Source organism: Rattus rattus, chromosome 2, assembly GCF_011064425.1.
Source record: "Rattus rattus isolate New Zealand chromosome 2, Rrattus_CSIRO_v1, whole genome shotgun sequence".
In the NCBI taxonomy this organism is placed as follows: Eukaryota; Metazoa; Chordata; class Mammalia; order Rodentia; family Muridae; genus Rattus; species Rattus rattus.
In genome coordinates this window covers 133,411,609-133,431,092 of record NC_046155.1, presented here as the reverse complement: position 1 = coordinate 133,431,092, position 19,484 = coordinate 133,411,609, and the positions used below count along the sequence as shown (strand labels likewise).

The 19,484-nt window shown below is 45.1% G+C and overlaps 1 protein-coding gene across 1 annotated transcript in view; it reads left to right on the top strand.

The window, feature by feature from the left end:
* Adamts17 (ADAM metallopeptidase with thrombospondin type 1 motif 17) overlaps positions 1-19,484 on the top strand; it is a 315,106-nt gene that overhangs the window by 71,604 nt on the left and 224,018 nt on the right. Inside the window, exons 5-7 of the mRNA XM_032893438.1 lie at positions 3,070-3,153; positions 3,812-3,969; positions 8,935-8,978. Coding sequence (XP_032749329.1) covers positions 3,070-3,153; positions 3,812-3,969; positions 8,935-8,978 — 286 coding nt within the window. The remainder of the gene's footprint in view (positions 1-3,069; positions 3,154-3,811; positions 3,970-8,934; positions 8,979-19,484) is intronic.

Here is a 19,484-nt window from a genome sequence, read left to right as displayed (position 1 = left end):
CACTCCGAAGGCATTGCCTAAACAGCCCTGCATGACCCAGCCCTGTGCAACTTGAGTTGTTTCCTTTACAACACCAAGCTTGCCTTCTTGATTTGGAATTTCCATGTTTAGAACTGATGTGTACCAGTCCAAGTCCAATCCTTGTACTGAGTATTTCAGGAAGAAAAAAAATGAATCAGAAGCATTTGGGAGGTTCTTGAAATATCCAAACAAGGAAAAAGTCATGTGTTCCCTTCTTGCCCCAGGGTCAGGAATAGATAATGAAGAACTGACTTCTTCGGAATTGGCCTACATGGACGGGCCAGCATTGAAAAGGATGGATATTTTATATGTTTGGACATGACATTAGGAGGGGTCACTGAAAACAGGGCGATTGAGTGCATCCCCCTTTTTCTTGTGGGAAAAAAATGAGTTGCACTGAGATAGATTTTTATTTAGCCATAATAGCAGTGCGGCAAGGTCCAAGCTGTAACACAGCTAATTCTGTGTCCCAGTTCCGCCTCCAGTCTGTGCTTGCCTACTCTGCAGGCTCAGTACACTGTGGATGGCCAGCTGCTTTTGGCCTGGCCTGACCCTGGCCTTGCCGCTGCTCTGGCCATCGGTTTCTGCTGCAGCTGCTGCTGGACAGTAGGAGAGAGGCACTGAGCAGGAGACGTTTGACTGCTCTTGCTAGGAAATCCCCTTCCGGGTCATGTCTGTGAGCCCAAACCAAGAGGAACACTGAAAAAGTACTCATCCCCATTTCCTCCACATCATCTAACTACGACTGCCCTTATTACCTCCCCATCAAACCACTCAGAGCTCTGCTTTTGCTATTGTAGAGGAGAGGACCTCAGGTGAGCTGTGTGGACCTGGGAGCCTCACATCCAGTGGGCCTTCTTGGTTCTGGTGAACCCCGGCTCCTCTGCCTTGTGATTTTTCTCTTCACTCTTCTCTTAGACCTTCTGGAACTTCTTGATGTTGAGGGCCAGAATAATAAGTTCTGATGACAAGAGGCATATTTATGCCTAAGTTGGTCTTCTGTCACGGTGATGAAGTAAATACCTGAGAAAAGAACCTTACAGGGAAAAGTTCTGTCGTGCCTATACCTTCGGAGGCCCAGGTCCAATTCTGGCAGACCCACTACTTTGGAGTCTTGGAAAGGCAAAAGGGTAAATGATGGGTAAATGTTGGTGCAGAGAGAGAGAGAGAGAGAGAGAGAGAGAGAGAGAGAGAGAGAGAGAGAGAGAGAGAATGAATATAGCACCTAAAGGCCTCTCGCTGGCCCTTCTCAGCCATCCCTACTACACCACCCTGGGGCCAAGTCATTGTGCATGTGTATTTGGGGGATACCAAATGGCCACAATGGGGGAACTTGAGAGGAGCACATGTCTTTTTGTCACTAGGATGTGCCTCTGTGGCAGCTTCAGTTAGGACTTTGGGGAACTCAGAGGGAGACGGCTATTTTGGCTAGATGAGCCCAGCTTTGAATCAGAGTGTTGCTAACTGGCTCTGAGCTTTCACTTACAAGAGCTCATTTCCTGTAGGGGACAATGCAGATGCCATCCTTTATGAGTGGAAGAGAGGGTTAAAGATGACACAGGCGGGAACACGGCAAGTTTCTCTCCCCACTTTGCCTTAAGTTCTTCTGACTGAAAGCCTGAGGCAGAAGTTTTGACTTTTCTGCTAGAATTACCTAACATCCATTTCTTCATTTCAAAATCACCCATGCTGTATGAAAAAAGTATTTATTTTATGTGTGTATGTGTGCGTGTGTGTGTATGTATGTGCATGTGCGTGCGTGCGTGTGTGTGTGTGTGTGTGTGTGTGTGTGTGTGTGTGTGTGTGTGTGTGTGTGTGTGTGTGTGTGATGTATGAGTGCTTGTAGAGACCAGAAGAATGCATCAGATTCCATGGACCTGGAGTTACATGCAGTTGTGAGCTGTCCGACAGGGGTGCTGGGGACTGAGTGTAGGCCATCTGGAAGCGTGGCAAGTGGTCTTTGCTGCTCAGCCATCTCCCTAGTGCCTGTGCTGTACCCTTTAGAAACAGAACTGGTTTCTTCTTCCTTTTGTATGTAATGCACATATGTGTGTGATTCTAGAATTTTCTATGATATACATTAGGGGAATATGAATTCTCTTTTACTTAATTGTGTGTATGTATGTGTGTTATGTATGTATGTATGTAATGTGTGTGTGTGCATGTGTGTGTGCATGTGTGTGTGTGTGTGTGCGTGTGTGTGTATGTATGTGCATGTGTGTGTGCGCGTGTGTGTGTGTGTGTGTGTGTGATGTATATATGAGGACAGGCTTGCCTGTGCCACAGCCATCTGTGGAGGTCAGAGGACTTCGTTTAGGAGTTGCTTCTTGCCTTCCACCTGCTGAAGCAGGGAGGTCTGTCCTGTTTCTTCTGCTTCACTGAATACACTCTGTGGTTCTCTTGTCTCTGGCTCCGTCTCCTCGTAGAGATGCAGGGATTACACGTGTGCGCTATCGAGTCTGGGATTTCTTGGGGGTGGGAAGTGTTAGTCATGTGGTTAAATACAAGTTCTCGAGATTGACTCGGGTCACCAGGTTTGTGCACCTTTACCTGCTGAGGTCTCTTTGGCCCTGGATTCTCCTTTAGTGAGACTTTTAGGCCTCTGAAAATGTTAAGAGAATCTGGAAAACGTTCTCATCTGTGTATTCATGCATATTTTTGTTTAGACCATACCTTATTGACACCGAAATTTGAATTTCGTGTTAATTATTTTTAGTTTTTCTCATACTAAAAGAATACAAAGTACATTTAGATATTTTAAAAATCAATGCTGTTTTTTTCAACAAGTTTTAAAAGTATAGAAAAATTGAGCAGGTAGGATAGAGTTTGGATGCATACGTTTTTATATTTTTAACATCTTGCATTTACAGAGTATGGTTGGTAATAAGCAAGAGACCAGCATTAACTAATACCTATTCTAATATCCATAGTCTATGCAGATTTCTTTAGTCATTGTCTAGTAACTTTTCAGTTTCAAGCCACCATCCAGAACACTGCTCTACTTAAAAAGCTATATTTGTATCTTTATTTTTTTTTCTCTCTAAATAGGTATACAACATGTTTCAGCACCAGAGTCTCGGGATTAAAATTAACATTCAAGTTACCAAGCTGGTCCTTCTGCGACAACGCCCTGTAAGTCTTTGTGGGTGCCTTTCAGAGCATGCTGAGAACTTAATGGGTTTGGCTGTGTCTGCTAAGTGAGGGCTTCAGGGAAACAGGCTTGTTCACCCTCCTGGCTTTGAAGATGGCACTTTTGTGAGAGAAGAGAAAAAGCCCCCAGTGTCTCAAACATGGGAGTATGCAGGCTGCTCAAATCTCAGGTACCACTGACCCATGGGCTCACGAACATCTTCCCCTGCTCCTGGAAGGTTTGCCATATGCCTCCCACACGTGTGGCAGTCTGGATGTGGGCTCAGAAGGGGGCCTTTGCTCCTGGAGCTCCTGCCTCACTAGGACCCAGCAGAGCCTTGGCTTTGGTGTTTCAGTTAAGTGATAACTTTTAAGCCAGTGCTACCTGTAAGGTGAAGCAGTCGGTCAAGGGAGTGCACTGATTTTGTAGACTGCTCCGTTTCTGAGAAGCATTTTGGTTTGCTTTAATGACAGTCACTATTTGAACTTGTGGATAAAGTCCTGAATTGTCATGCTTGGGACCTTCTGAACGTCCTTTGGTCCTCAGCTAACTCAAGGCATCTATCAAGTTCAGGAGCATCTACCATTCGAAATACAGGCTGAGGGCAACTTTGACTCCTGGATGACACCATCTTTGACTACCTCCTTCAATTTCTTGTAGGCCAAGCTATCCATTGGGCACCATGGTGAGCGGTCCCTGGAGAGCTTCTGTCACTGGCAGAATGAGGAGTACGGAGGTGCTCGGTACCTTGGCAATAACCAGGTACCAGGAGGGAAGGATGATACGCCCCCTGTGGATGCTGCTGTGTTTGTGACCAGGTAAGCCTGGTGCAATAGGAGAAAGACCATTCCCTTGTGAGAGCATGTTATCAGTCCAGACTTGGATTGTCAGCTTGGATGGAGCTTCTGTTTACTTGAATTGGGTTTCAGGCTTCTCACTGGTCAAATGAGATTGTTCTAGGTTCAGCCTCTGAGGGCTGAGCCAAGAGAAAAAAAAAGCTATTGACTATAAGCAGTGCCTAACCCACAGTGTTAGCCATCAGAAATTCTAGGTAACTGGAGACTTTCTAGAACTCTGCGTACTTCTCCCTTTCTTCTCCTGCTTCCTCCCAATAGCATGCTAGTAAGAGAGGTACTGAGAGGGTTTGCAGCTGCTGCAGATTGACTTGGGCAACAGGTTAGAGAGGGGAGTGTATGCTGGAATTCCCTGTGGGAGAACTCCACACAGGGAGACCTGCACAGCCTTGCAGGACACACCATCCCCAGGGCCACCAGAACCCCCTAGAAAACCCCGTCTTTTAGATGCCCATGGACATCAAACGGAGGACTCTGAAGCAGGGTTAAGGCTCTTTTCTAGCTGCCATTATCCTTCTAGACCAAGGGGCCAAGAAAAATATAGCACAAACCTAGGGCAGCCTCTGAAGCCACAAGCAACACATTGCCATCATTTCCTAGTGCCACCATAGCCACTGACCAAAACCAGGCCCTCTGTTGGCATGTTGGTTCCCTGTGAGAACATTTGCTACTCACATGGGAGTCGATTAAATGTCTAGTGGGATGCTCTGAGCGCAGTCTCCTAGATAGCTCTGTCGCTGTGGTAGGATCAGCAGCTGGAACGCCTGCTTTAGGTCTGGGCTTTCCAGCCAGTGAGTGCTGGGCATCTCCAGGTGCTTCTTCCCTAGCAGTGCTGGGAACCCATCTTCCCTAGCTGGAGACTGCCACACTCACTTGGGGACTGCCTACAGAACACCTGAAGGATTGTGCTGATGGGGTGGGGGGCTGATGTTTGGAGAGTGGATTCTATTTGGTAAGTAAGCAGGAATCCTGTGGAGCAGTGTTTATGCATAACCATAAATTATGTGATTAATTTCCTACATGAAGTTAATTAGGTCTAATCAAATGAGGTCTAAAAGTCCTTCGTAGAGAAGAGCTTGTTTTAAACAACCCCAGGATTGGAATTTGCAGCTAAATTTTCAGTATCCCTACTTTGAAAGTAGTTTTTATAAATACTATAAAACTTAGAGATTCTAGTGTTTATTACAAGTATTACTAACTTAGGGAATTCTTGCCCGACACCATATTTGAAAATGCTTTTCACCTTCCTGCTTTCCTTTCACGAGAAGCTGGTGAATATGTCGGTAACCTACCCATCTTGCTAATGTTTCTGAGGCCGGACTATTTTAAATGCACCCATCAGTTCCGGTACACAATACATCAGTTATCACCTAGGTTTACAGAGACGTCCAGAAGAAGGGGAGAGAAAAAGCATGTTGGAGTGGTCCTGTTCTGGGAATGTAAGCTTTTTTTTTTCCAGAGAAAATAAATATCGTCAAAATCAGAATCGACAAAACTTCTAGATTAGGTCTTCTGTAAAACCACAAATAGCGAAGGAAGATAGAGCGTGTCCATAATCCCAGCACTTGGGTGGTAGAGGCAGGAGGACCAGGTGTTTAAGGTCACCTATGCCTACATAGTGAGTTTGATATGAGCTTTTAGGCTATGCGAGATCCTGTTTTAAACAACGGAATCAACCAGGGGTCTGGGAAGACGGCTTAGTCAGGGACGTGCTTGTGACACAAGCATGCAGATCCGAGTGTGTGCCTCTGGAACCCAACTGAAAGAGCTGGGCTCACTGGTGTGCATTTGGCAGAAATGGGAGCTTTTGATGACTTGCTGCTGTAGTCCAGTGGATAAGGTTCAGTTTTAGTGAGAGACCTTGTCTCAAAAAATACTGAGGTGGAGAGAAATTAATAACATCATCTTCTGAACACACACACACACACACACATACACACACGTGTACATACTCACAAGGACATATTCACATACAAACAAATTTACACATGCACACAAACAGGCACATTGGAGCACACATCCACATAGACAGCAAACACAAGTGCACACACAGACAAACCCATGTGTGTGTACACACACACACACACACATCTATATACATACATACATACATACATACATACATACATACATACACACACACACATGCTTAGGGGTCTGTTTCTTTTTCCTTTTCACGATGACACTCAGGGCTGCCTAAGCCTTCGCTCTGGCTTCTGTGGATGAATCACTGCTTAGCCACATCCCCAGAGGCTGTCCTCGCAAATGCTGGCTCCTGCAAAGGCAGGGCAGCAGCCCTGGAGTGGGTGGAATAAGAGCTGGCTGAGAAGCCTGGTGTATAACTAGAAGCCGGGCTACAATTCCCGAGGTTGAGCTAATGGCAGGTTGATATTCTGCAGGGAAATGGAATGCAAGGGCAGAGCTGCTTTAGAGAGGTGCCCTTTCTGCCCAGAGTTAACCCTAGCCAAGGGTCTAATAGGAAATCTCACAGGCCAGGCATTGTTCAGAGGACAGCATCCCCGTATTCCGGCCTTGCATCTGGCCAGTGTGAGTGTTTTCTTTCTCTCTCTCTCTCTTGGCTGGTGGCTAAGCCTGGGAGCTGTTCTCCTGGACAGTGGCTGCGACAGACGATGGGAACATGATGTCATGGCTAGCAGAGGCAGTCAGCTTTTCTGCAGCTGTGTGTGTGTCTAGGCTGTAGACAGCCACCACCACCATGTGTACTGTGGTTGGAGGCCAGCCAGGGCCACACAGAGGACTGGGGCTCCCGCCCTAGTGGCTTTCTTTACCTTTGCTTCTGAACTTGACCTAGGAAGGCAGGCACACAGCGTTTCTCCCCAAGTCCATCTCTGTTCCTGTAGAGAGCATCAGGGAGACATCCAAGCAAGTGTGCAGGTCTGACTGAGGGTCATGCTGGGAGCCCCCTGCAGGGCCAGTCCTCAGTACCTCAGTTTCCTCCCTGCCCCCTCTGCTTCCTGTTCAGTAGCTTCCTAACCGGGAAACCTAAGAACAGAGCAGCAAAGCGAGGACAGGAGGCTTGCTCTGACCACTGCTTCATTTCCACAAAACTTGTTTAGTTTGGGGGTAAGGTCGTGATAATAAAGGGTTTACCTTTTTTTTTTCATAGGCTTTTATTTTTCTCTTTGAGTTCTAGATATTTATTGTCCAATTCACTGACGTGTGCCAAAGTGATTGTGAAAGTGGATTTTAAGTATTTTCTCCAACAAACACAAGAACCCACAAATCAAACAAATAAAATTAAACACTAAACTCATACCTGAGGTGATGAATGTTTCTATTATCTAGATTTTATTCTTTTATAATACACATGTCAAACTTCATGTTTGCATTGTATAATTATGTAGCATTTTACCTGTCCGTTGATAAATGATAATATTAAAATAAATGGACCAAAAATGATAACCCAAAGTATACCTATTTGTTATGAAAGACTTAGGAGTTTCCAGAAGCAAAGCCCATTGAGTGGCAGATCCAGCAGGCCTTAGTTACCTCCCTGCTTCCTCTCCGCCCACACTTCTAAGCTTCCATCCGCATCCATGCCTCCTGCCCTGCCATTTCCTCTGGCCTGCAGGATGCCCAGTGTGCTTGGTGAGGTGACTCTGTCTCAAGATGCTCAGCCTAGGCCTGGGAATCTGTGCATCAAGATATCAAGCAGGGCCTTTAGGCCTCCAGATCCAGAGCCTGTGGGTGAGAGCAGGCTGCTGGGATCCACACCTGGCAGGAGCAGGCTGAGGGATGGACATACTCAGGGCTTGCTCTTTTAACACACAGTGCACTGGGGATGAGAGTGAGCTGGGATTCACACAGAGATGATGGTGGATAGAGTGGAGGGAAAGTGGCAGGCCCTGCTTTGTTACCAGGGTCAATGCTGTGAGTAGATAAGACCAGAGTGAAAGCCAAGAGTCAAGGATGGTGAATGCTGGAGTGGAAGAAGTGTTAGCCAGGGAAGGTCAGCTGGGACCAGGACTGCCACCTGCTGTCATACTGTGCTTAGTGTCTGGCTACCTCTAGAATCTGTCTGTCTGTCTAAGAATGGACCATGGACCATGGCTGCTTTGGGGACTGTCATTCTCCTCCGATATCTCCTTTTCTGAGCCAGGATGATGCTGAACTCACCAGGGCTCTGTGGTTGGTTACTAACCAGAACTTTTAGAGGGAAGCCTGTGGATGTTTGTCGGTGGAAAAGCTGGGCTCAATCCTTTATCTCATCAAGAGAGGTGACTGTGAACCCACAGGGCTGGAACAGGCTCTGTACCTTCTCACTCATCCTCAACTGCACACCTAGGAGATCTCCGAGAACTTTAAAAATGATTTTTTTAGAAATGTCTTCTCGTTGCCTTGCCATGGATATAAGGAATGGTCCTTACTGCTATCCTAGTTGAGTAGCTTTGAAATACCACTACAGTTGACTCGTAACTAATTATCTCTGATCAAAAAGGCCTTTTTAGCTTTTTCAACTTTTGAAAGAATAACTTCTTTCCAACAGCTGAGTATGGCGAAGTTCAGCTGTAAGAGGGACTTCTGAGCCGGTGAGGTGGCTCAGTGTGTAAAGGTGCCTGCTATCAAGCCTGATGGCCTGAGTTCTATCCCCACAACCCACCTCCAGAAGAGAACTGACTCCCTCAGACCGCTACCTGTGTGCTACGGCACATGCATGTACACTTCACAGATAAATACAAAAAAAATTAATATGGGGTTCGTTCATATGCTTACTGAGTTTCCCATTTAGAGCTGCCATAGATGGCTTACTTTTGATAGACATTGTTATTTTGTCTAAATTAAAGCAACCTGACAGGATCACCAACCAATATTAGTATGGGATTTTCCTCTCCTATTCTTGCAGAGTACCACATACATCGGACTGTATCTTTCATCGGACTGTATCTTTTCTTTTCCTTTGTTTTTTAGGACAGATTTCTGCGTTCACAAAGATGAACCTTGTGACACAGTTGGTAAGTTTACAACTCTGGACAATGATTCAAAGAGATGATGCATTATGGGACTTGTAGTCTGAAGGAGTTTTCGCCGCCTCCCCAAACAAGCTTAATATTTTCTATTGCCTCTCTTCTTGTAAATTGGTTCCTTGACTATATTTCTTTCTCAGGTGCGTTTTGAGGACTGCCTATGACAGAAGGCACCTAGATAATAGGTTGAGAAAGAATATTATAACAGTCAAACTAAGGGCCAGAGCTTCCAGGTAGCTAGCTCCAAGATGTCTGCAGTTGAGAGTATAATTGTCTCTCAGCAGCTTGTCTGCCCTGAAGCTTGCTGTCTAGTCTAAACAGTACCGAGATGTGGATGCAGATGTGGAGAAACACAGGTTATCTTTCTTCTCTTTCTCACCTGCCCCTCACATGTAGGTCTTCTTCCTTTACTGTTTTCAGCGATACCTGAATGGCCCTTACATTCTTAAAGGATTCATGTAGAAACCTTCCTTCTGCTGGGTGTGGTAGTGCACACCTTTAATCCCAGCACTCGGGAGGCAGAGTTTGCCAGATCTCTGTGTTTGAGGTCAGCCTGGTCTACCAAGCAAATGCCAGGGCAGCAGGGATACACAGAGAAACCCTTTCTTGAAAAGCAAGCAAACAAACAAAACCCCAACAAGCCAACAAAACCAGAAAGTTCTTTAAAGCGTGGGCAGAATACCTGTCTGATGGAGGAGTCATCCCCAGCATCCCTCTGTATCACCCGCTCTCACACACAGGGAGGGAGCAGATTACCCAAAGGAAAGTTAGGAATCTCATATGCTCATGTGCTTTGAATTACAGAAATACCGATGGGAAGCCAGATAGGATTGACATCATATCTAACATTGTACGGTTCAGATGTCAGCAACCTGTTACCATAGAGTCTCAGTGCTGGGCAACCTTGGCCTCTGTTACAACTCTATGTGACTGAACTGGGTGACTCAACTTTCTTAACACGTACAATGACGGCCTTGATTAGGTGATTTAATGGGGCCCTTCAAAATCTGGAATGATGATAGCCAATGTTTATTCTACATGCTGCAGTTTATGGCTATTTCATTCTTTTACTTCATCAGTCTTCAAAACAGATCAGAGAGCAAGATATCAAAATTCAGCCTATAGATATCTGGGCTTTGCCCCCAGGACTGGTTCCATGATGGAATCCCTGGGCAAAGGCAATGCCAGCCTTGTTTTGCTCGTGGCATAAGCTGAGCCAGGTGATGTGAAGCTACAGGGAAGTGTGTTGTGGTTCTGGAATGGGGCTCCTTCCCGAGTTCATAGTCCTTTCTGGAGGATGCATCTGCCTCACCCTGCACCAGCTCCTGGCCTAGGCTCAGAAGGTATTAATTTCTCACCTAGCACTTGCCCTATACTTCCCGATTCCCCAGAAGCCTCTGTGCTGTGCAGAGCTGACCCTGGGTCTCCGTGCCATGTATCCTGCAGCACCTGGCTGAGAACTCAAGAGGCTTTTGCACCGTGTTATGGGGCTAATATATCACAGGGAAGGGATGAATGCAGATGAAAGAAGCTTCATGTCTGTGGATAATAGGCACTGGAGCATGCGCTTCTCAATGATTGATAGCTACCTTTCGTTTTATTGTGAGTCTAAAAATACATACATATCCTTATGATATGAACCCCTCCCCTTGTGGAAGATTAAGCAGCTAATTCTAATCAAGTGTCTTTCTCTCGTCTACTCGGTAGTTCATACCTCTTTAAATACTTTTCCCCTGATATTTTTCATCACAAAATGCTGCAAGGTCCTGGGTATCTCAGGTAACAAAATATTAGATTTCACAGTTCTGAAGGCCACTGGTCCAGGTCCAGTTATCTTCGGGTGTCTGGTTTCCCATAGGGGGTTCTCCAGGCATTGCAGATGGTTGCCTTCACACCATTTTCTTACTTCTCTGTGTTCCTGAGCTCTTTCTTTTTATGAGGACATCAGTCACACTGGATTAGGGCCCACCTTTATGGCATCGTTTAACCTTATTTAATTATATTTCTCAAAGCTCTGTTTCAAAATCCGTCATATGGGGGTGTCATATGGGGGGTGTCAGTTCTTCACTGTGTGGAATCTGATACTTTCCGGCTCTTTGTGACAGCCACACATCCCCCAGGGGGTATCTGATGTCCTTATGTGACGTCACTGGCACATGTGTGCCAGGTCCTAAAGAGGCATGTCTTTTCTTTATCTGGACACAACTTCATCACAGGTGGAGGAGCATCTGTGTATGCCCATCTGTGTATGCCTCCCTGGGGTAATTTGTTTGAATGGCCCAGGTTAGATGTCGTGCATTTCATCTTGGTCCTGTGGATGTGCCACAGTTTTAGACTCTTCCTCACCTTGTGATTTGGCTCTATTCTGACAGAATAGAGAAGTAGAAGCTTGACATTTAATTGTGTATTTGTTGTCACAGGGCAGATCCTCCAGGCTCTGACAAATTCTTCCCCTTGCCAGTTTTACTGGTACTTGTAATTAGGATTTGACAATATCCTTGTGCTCTGTGTGTGTGTGTGTGAGTGTGTGTGTGTGTGAGTGTGTGTGTGTGAGTGTGTGTGTGTGTGAGAGTGTGTGAGTGTGAGTGTGTGAGTGTGTGTGTGAGTGTGTGTGTGAATGTGTGTGTGAGTGTGTGTGTGAGTGTGTGTGTGTGAGAGAGAGAGAGAGAGAGGAGAATGTGTGTGTGAGAGAGAGTGTATTGTGTATGTGTGTGAATGTATCTGTGTGTATGTGTGAATGTGTCTGTGAGTGTGTGTGTCTGTGTGCTGTGTGTGTGTCTGAGTGTGTGTGAGTGTGTGTGTGTTTGTGCTGTGTGAGTGTGTGTATAAGTGTATGTGTGTGTGTGTTTGTGCTGTGTGAGTGTGTGTATAAATGTATGTGTGTGAGTGTGTGTATGTATGATGTATGTATGTATGTATGTATGTATGTATGTATGTATGTATCTTCCTTATACCTATTTTAGAAATACAGCATATATTCACAAGAGTTAGGTACAAATGTAGTATTCTATTGAATTATGGTATTGTGTATCATGTTCCAGTTGGATTTCTTAGCGGAGGGCCACACACCCATCATCTTGACATGATTTAAAAGAAGTAGGCCACCAATTGGGCAGGCATGGAAGGGGGACATCTGAGAGGAGTCAGGAAAGGAGTGAATATGACCAAAATAGGTTCTACAAATTTCTCGAAGAACTAGTTTTTAAAATGTGGTGGGGAAAGTTTCTGGGAAAGCCAAAAAGTGCATATTTTACTCCACAGCAACTCATTCCTTAACACACTTTAAATGTTGGTAGGGGCCATTTAAAATATGTATTAGCTTGTGCTTATGCTGGGATAAAGTCTTTCAACAGGCCCTGTGTAAGGGCTACCATGTTTCAGAACGAAGGAGAATGTGGGTAGCCCGAGGTCCATCCTGCCCTTGTCTCCCCATATGGCTATTGCTAGCATGGCCTAGGAGAATGGTGCCTGGAAAAAGTGTAAATAAATGTGTGCATGTGTAAATAGACACACACGTACACATGTACATACCTGGTGCAAGTGTGCAGATTGGAGCGTGCAATGTGTACTTCCTACGTCTGCTTTGTTTATGCCTGTGAGTTCTCTCAGTCCTCAGCTCATTCTTGTAAGAGCCTCCTGAGGAGACTTGTCTGGCTTGAAAGCTTTTCTTCAGTGTAAGCACTCTGCGTTTGGAATGTGTCTGGGCGTCCATAACTGAAACCACTTGCCCCGGAGGACCAAGTTCACCTTGACTCATTTTTTCTGTCAGGTTCTCTCCTAAGATTCCACGAGGGCGGACTATATTAGATAAGGGTGAAAGTGCAGATGTATGTTTTTCCATGGGATGGAAGTCTGTCAGTCTTTTTGAGATGTGGAACCAGCCAATGTTTAGTTTTGGAGCTAGAGACCAGTGAAGCACGTGGTTGTGCCCTTGGAATTAGAAAGCAAGGAGGCTGAAGAAGCACAGACGTTCAACACTCAGGGTCCAACTGAGGGCATGAAACGTAGACTTGGACATGGACTGTGCAGGGCAGCAGTACCATTGCCTTTAAAGATATGAATCTGTCACATTTTGAGATTACAATATGATAGCATACGATATCACGTTCTCCTTTCCTTTCCTCCTTCAAACCCTTTCAGATACCCCTGCTTGCTCTTTCTTAAATTCATAGCCTCTCTCTCTCTCTCTCTCTCTCTCTCTCTCTCTCTCTCTCTCTCTGTCTGTCTCTCTCTCTGTCTCTCTCTGTCTCTCTCTCTCTCCCTCTGTATCCCCAGATACATACATCAAGCTGTTCAGTCCATATAATGTTACTTACACGTGTGGTTTCCAGGGCTGACCGTGTGGTATTAGACAACCAATTGGTGTGCTCTTGCCTAGGGAGGACCACTTTTCTAGCTGCCAGCGTTCCTTTGTTGTCCATACTCCTTTGCATAAGGTTAGGGCCTTATGGTCTTTCCCCTGTCCACTTTGGCATGTCAATTATTGCCCTTATCTAGCTCATGTTTGGACAGTCATGTGGAGGACTTTATGTGCGTAGCTTCTGACACTCCTAGGAAACAGTCTCATATCACATTTCCAGATCTTTCCTTCCCATCCTCCACAGTGATCCCTAAGCCTTATTGTGCAAGAGTTATATTCTAGCACACTGTTCCCCTTTAAAGGTATTATTCCTCAAGGGTGGAGGTTGAAGCTGATACATCTCTAGGTCACTGTATCCAGCCAAGCTTGTGAGAAGACTCCAAAATGCATCATGATCTCAGGTCAGACACAAGACAGGGGGGACATTGGTGTTAGGTCAAAGCCTACCACCATGTCCTTGTTAGCATGGCTCTGGTGTGATCATTATCAGAGGGGCTTCTCTGTCCCCTCTATGTTCGTTTTAGCTACAGGAACTCTTTACAATCAGCATGGAAGGAAGCACCATTCTTTATCGTATTAGAGAATTGTTCTTACTTGAATCATGATCCTCTTTACATTTGTTAGAATCAAGTGAGCAAGTCCTCTAGTGGACTGGAGAAGCAGAGATAACCATGGGAAAGAGACTGTGTGAGAATTCTGTGTTGTAAGACAGCTATTGTAGCTCATGAGAAGTCACATAAACAGTGGGTGGGCAGGCGGTGGGTGTTGGGTATGGAGACCAAGTTGCTCCACAGCAGCAAAGCCTTCTGTGCTAAGTTGGAAGAAGCCTGGGAAATTCGAGACTGAAAGCCAGAGAAGAGCCCCACGACAATTTACTGTATGGTGTCCCTCATGGCCCCTGTAGCCATCTGCAGAGCCCCATCAACTCAACAGTGAAGGCGATTCCTACTAAGGGCCACTCAGGAAGAGGGGACAGGCACAAGCTCAGTCCTGTGGTCAGGACACTGGTTCTACAGTTAGGCCTGAGCTCACATCTCGCTTCTGCAACAACCTTTGTGATTTACCTCCCATTGCTAGATGTGAACTCATCTATACAATGGAAATAATAATCCTCAGGGTTCCAAGAGGATAAAGGGGATGACTCTACTAATTCAGTGGTTGTCAAGTGTCAGGAAGGAGGCCTGGAGGGAAGGATCTGAGGTTAAGAACATATACAGAAGACCCAGGTTTGGTTCTTATCACCCATGTTGGATGGCTCACAACCTGTCTAATTCAGGGGCCCTGACACCCTCTTTTGCCCACCTCAGGCACCTGTACACATATGGAACACATACGTAATTTTTAAAAAATCTAAAAACCATCCCATCCAAAGCCAGGAAATGACCAATGCTGAGGCAATGGAGGAGTGAAGACTCTTGTGCACCGCTGGTGGTCATGGGGATATTTGCGTCTTGTATGGAAAACAGAACAGTGTTTTCTCCCCCACCCCCAGGTTACAGTGCAAAGCAAGAATGCCAAAAAAGAAAAAAGACACAAGACACAAACAAGAGCAGGTACTCAAACAGATGTTTGCACACTTGTGTTCATAGCAGCAGTATTCCTGAGAACCAAAAGGTGGAAGCACTCAGTGTCCATCTATGGCTAGATAAATGCAGTGCCGTATGTACATATGGTGGGATAGAAAGCCAACCATAAAACAAAAGACAATTCTGACACAGACTACATCATGGGTGAGCCTCTAGGGCATGATGCTGAGCAAATGAGCTATATTAGAAAAGCATATTTATAGAATAAATATTTATAGAGACAGAAAATGGTTGTGTCCAGGGGCTGGGAGGAGGGAGAAAGAGCCAGCTATTCCATAGTAGCCTAAAGTTTCAGTTTCACAAGATGAAAATTCAAAGCTCATTGGTGGTCATGGTGGTTGGTTTTAATCATCAACTTGACCCGAGGTAGGATCACTGGGATGATCATCACTGGGATGGTGGGATTTCAATGATGGATTTTTTGGATTGGGTTGACCTTAAGTATCTTCTCTGGGGGGGTTTTCTTGGTTAATTGATATAGGGAGACACAGCCCACTGTGGGCACCATCATTCCCTGAGGTTGGGTCCTAGATTGTATAAGAATAGAAAAAGTGAGCTAAGCCCTAGAGGCATGCACACATTCATTTCTCTCTCTGCTCTTGACTGTTGAAGTGATGAGTTGATTCAAGTTCTTGCCTTGGCTTCATCACATTGATGAGTAATAACTTGGAACCATAAGCCAAATGAACCCTTTATCCCTCAATTACCTTTTATCACAGCATCAAAAACAGCATCAGAACAGTATGATTGAGCGATTGTGTAAATGGATATATTGTCACTGACCTGCACAACGAGAAGTGGTTAATATGATAAGTTTTGTGTTGTGTTTAGTTGGCCATGTGGCATTTATGTAAGTTAGTTAGTTAGTTAGTTAGTTAGTTAGTTAGTTAGTTAGTTAGTTTTTTAGGTGAGGTGACAAGAGAAACTGTATATTTGATTCTGTAGAACTTTTCTAAAGGTGACTTCATTTGAAGAACAGTTTCCAGGTAGAGGGAAGTCCTTTCTCTTTGGAAGGAAGAATGGGGCTCTAGCTGGGGTGTGGGCACTGCATGAAGTGGCAGTTTGCCTGCTGGAAAAGTGAACCAGGACAAAGAGAGGGCGAGCACCGTAGGAAGGGATGCTGGAGCTAAAATAAAGTCTTTTCAATGTTTCCAAGTTTTCTTTTTGGTTGTCTGTGCTGTGTGGCTTTAGAGAATGGGGCTCAGTTAGACCACATGGCTCACTGACATTTTTGGACAGTGGGAGGTACACACTGTAGTCTGGCAATAAAACTGCCCTTTTGTCTAGCCCTGAGCTCACTTTCCCTGGAGATGCTCAGCAGTTGGACTCCTGTTATAAAGATATGAGATCAGCCATTGAGGCCACTGCGGTGCTGGGAACTGACCACAGGCCAGCATCGGTTGACCCTCAAGGCTCAGAACTGCAACTTATAGCTTACACCATCATTTAGACAGTTACCAGGCTCCCTTGGCCACTGTGAGTTTATAAAGTAAAGAACTCTTAATTCTCTCTCGAAAAAAATGGAAGTTGGCTCTGAATTTTTAACCTCGACTTCTTCTCGTATACAATTTAAGAAATCTGAGTGCTTTGGGAGGCCCAGAGAGAGTTCATCTAAGGCAGTGGTTCTCAACCTTCCTACTGCGGTGACCCTTTAATGAAGTTCCTCATGTTGTGGTGGTCCCCAAGCATAAAATCATTTCATTGTTACTTCGTAACTAATTTTCTAATGTTATGAATCATAATGTAAATATCTTGCATGCAGGAATTGGCATGGGTGAGTGTGATCAAAAACATCACAAACAGGAATAAACTATGTCATAGTTAATGAAGAGATGAGCCTTATTTCAGGAGAGGGTGTGCTATGATTAGAGAAAGGACTGGCCGTGTCTCAGGATGGACTGAGCCATGGTTGGTTAAGGCTGGTTTGAATCATACTTAGGACCTGTCACATAGTCCAGGGTATTATGGTAAATAATGTTAGCTGATATTGACAGAATTCCTCCCCCCCACCCCCTTGGGAGATTAAATTTCTCAGTCTTCCTGGCAAGAGCCAACAGCAACCTTCTGCCCAGTGGAAGGAGATTGGAAGTGATGTGTGATATTTTGGGGTTTTTGTGCTTACAAACCTCCTATGAGCAGTGCTTGGAGATCTTTCTTCATTGATCATCCTAAGGTTACCCAAGGAATTGGCAGCCACAGTCCCAGAAACTGGGTATTACAGGAGAAATTACGAGTACTGGGACACTGGAATTGGGGTTCTGTTTGGCAGTGCTTAGTTCAGAAACTCCCGTCTGCATCCCTATCTAAGATCCTGTGCTTTTCGAGCTTTGAGATCTCCAAACCCTGAAGACTTGGTAGGTCACACCCCCACCTCTCAGAACTTGCAGTTAAGGACACAGTTGGAATTTTGAACGATTTTAGAGGAGGATGACAAGTAGCCTTGGCCTTACAGAGCGGGCAAAGTTAACTCCCCCTCCCTCATTCATCTTAAGTATCCCAGAGAAACAAAAGGAAAACAGAGATATTGAATGTGTACACAGTACACACGGGAGGACTCGGGGATGAGCAGCTCGAATGGGCTCTTAGGACTTGGGCTTATGAGCGGCTCTATAAAAGGACAACAGAGCAAAGGAAAGGGAGAGCTTTGCATTTGATAAACAGCAAGGTGCTCAATGTGGGAGAACTAATTCTGCTTTGCCATCCCTGGACTCGTACAGGCCTAGAGTTGTCCCTGGTGACAAACTTTGGTCCTTCTATGATGCTCAGCAAGTCAAGAAGCCTGGTGGATCACTAGATATCAAAGCATGGGCCTGCTGCTAGATCCATGGCTCCAGAGTCGTCCTCTATGGCTCGTTCCCTCAATATGAAGAGAGGTCCCTTCAGTGCTCACATTAACCCTTCTTATTCCTTACTCATCCTATGTCTCCAATTGGTTAGAGGCAACACATGTATGGGCTCTCTGTCTGTGACAACATGCCTGAGAAAGTAAACTAAAATGGAGGAGAAGCAGTCTGACATATCTGTAATCCTAGCAGTTACAGGGAGGGGTTAAGGCAGGAGATTCCTGAATTCAAGGTCAGTCTAGGTTCTAGGTCTGCTTAGATCTTAAAATCTACACAGCAAGATTTTGTCAGAAACAAAATTCAAAACAAAAAAGTTAAGAGAGATTAGAAGAGGCTTAACTTGAAGTTTCATAGGCTTGATCCTGTAGTTGGCTGACATGAGGTGGGGGCCTGAGATGAGACAGACCTTCATGGTGGGGAGCACATGCTAGAGTAAAGCTATGTGTTGTACGGTGAGGAAGAGACAGGGAGGACGGGCCTATGTTCCCAATATCGTTTACGGTTATATTCCCTAACTTCATCCTCTACAGGTTCCACCGACTCCCAATATCATCACAGGCTCATGGCCAAGCCTCTAGGACAAAGCATTTGGGAGACATTTAATATCCAAAACATGGGAAGCATCAGCACAGTTCACCATATTAGATGCCAGGGAATGAATGGTGTCAAGAGCTAAGTCAACTTTAATTTGTCCTTTGGAAGTTGAAGAGTTTTGATCCAAGAGAGCCATCTCCCTACCTATCTTAGTCTCTGCTCCTGTGAAAAGACACCATGAGATACCAAAGCAACTCTTATAAACTAGAAACATTTAATTGAGGCTGGCTTACAATTTCAGAGGTTTAGTCCACTATCATCATGGTAGCATTCATGGTTCTGGAACATAGCTGAGAGCTGCATCCTTGTTCCCAGGCCAAGTGACAGAACTGGGCTTAGCATTGATTGGCTTTTGAAACCCAAAGCCCACCCACAGTAACACACTTCCTCCAATCGTGCAACACTTACTTCAGCAAGCCACACCTCCTAGTCCTCAAATAGTGCCATTTTCTGATGACTAAGCATGTATATGTATATATATATATATATATATATATATATATATATGCGCCCACGGGCACCATTCTTATACAAACTACACTAGCCTTCAATAAATCTTTTAAATTAAGGCTTTATTTTGTTATCCCATGGGGAAACTGAGGCACTAAAAGGATATACGTCTCATGTGAAATTACCTCACTTATGAGTGGTAAAGCTGAGGCCAGCTAACTCATTGTGATGCCTGGGGATTTAATTCCTAGTCCATTTTGCCATCCCTCTGTCCATTCATTTCTTATGTCAGCAAATTAAATTGCCCATTACTATTTCCCCTATACTTGCTTCATTTCTGTGTCCTTATACTGTGAAGTATTTTTCTGATGGATCTCGATCCTTGCAGACACACTTTGCCTTTTCACATTGGCAGGGTTGAGTCCCTTCCAGGTGCCACTCTAGCCCTGTGAATGCCAATGCACAAAACAGGTAAGGACTCCCATTCCTGTGGAGTGTGTTACAATGGGGAGCAGGTGGGGCTTCCATGGTGCTCAGTGAGTGTGTTAGTTTTCCATTACCAATACTCTCAACAAGCCAGAAGGCATTAGCTCCCCCAAAACTGGACTTACAGAGATTTGTGCTATGCCATGTGGGTACTGGGAACCAAATCTGTATTCTC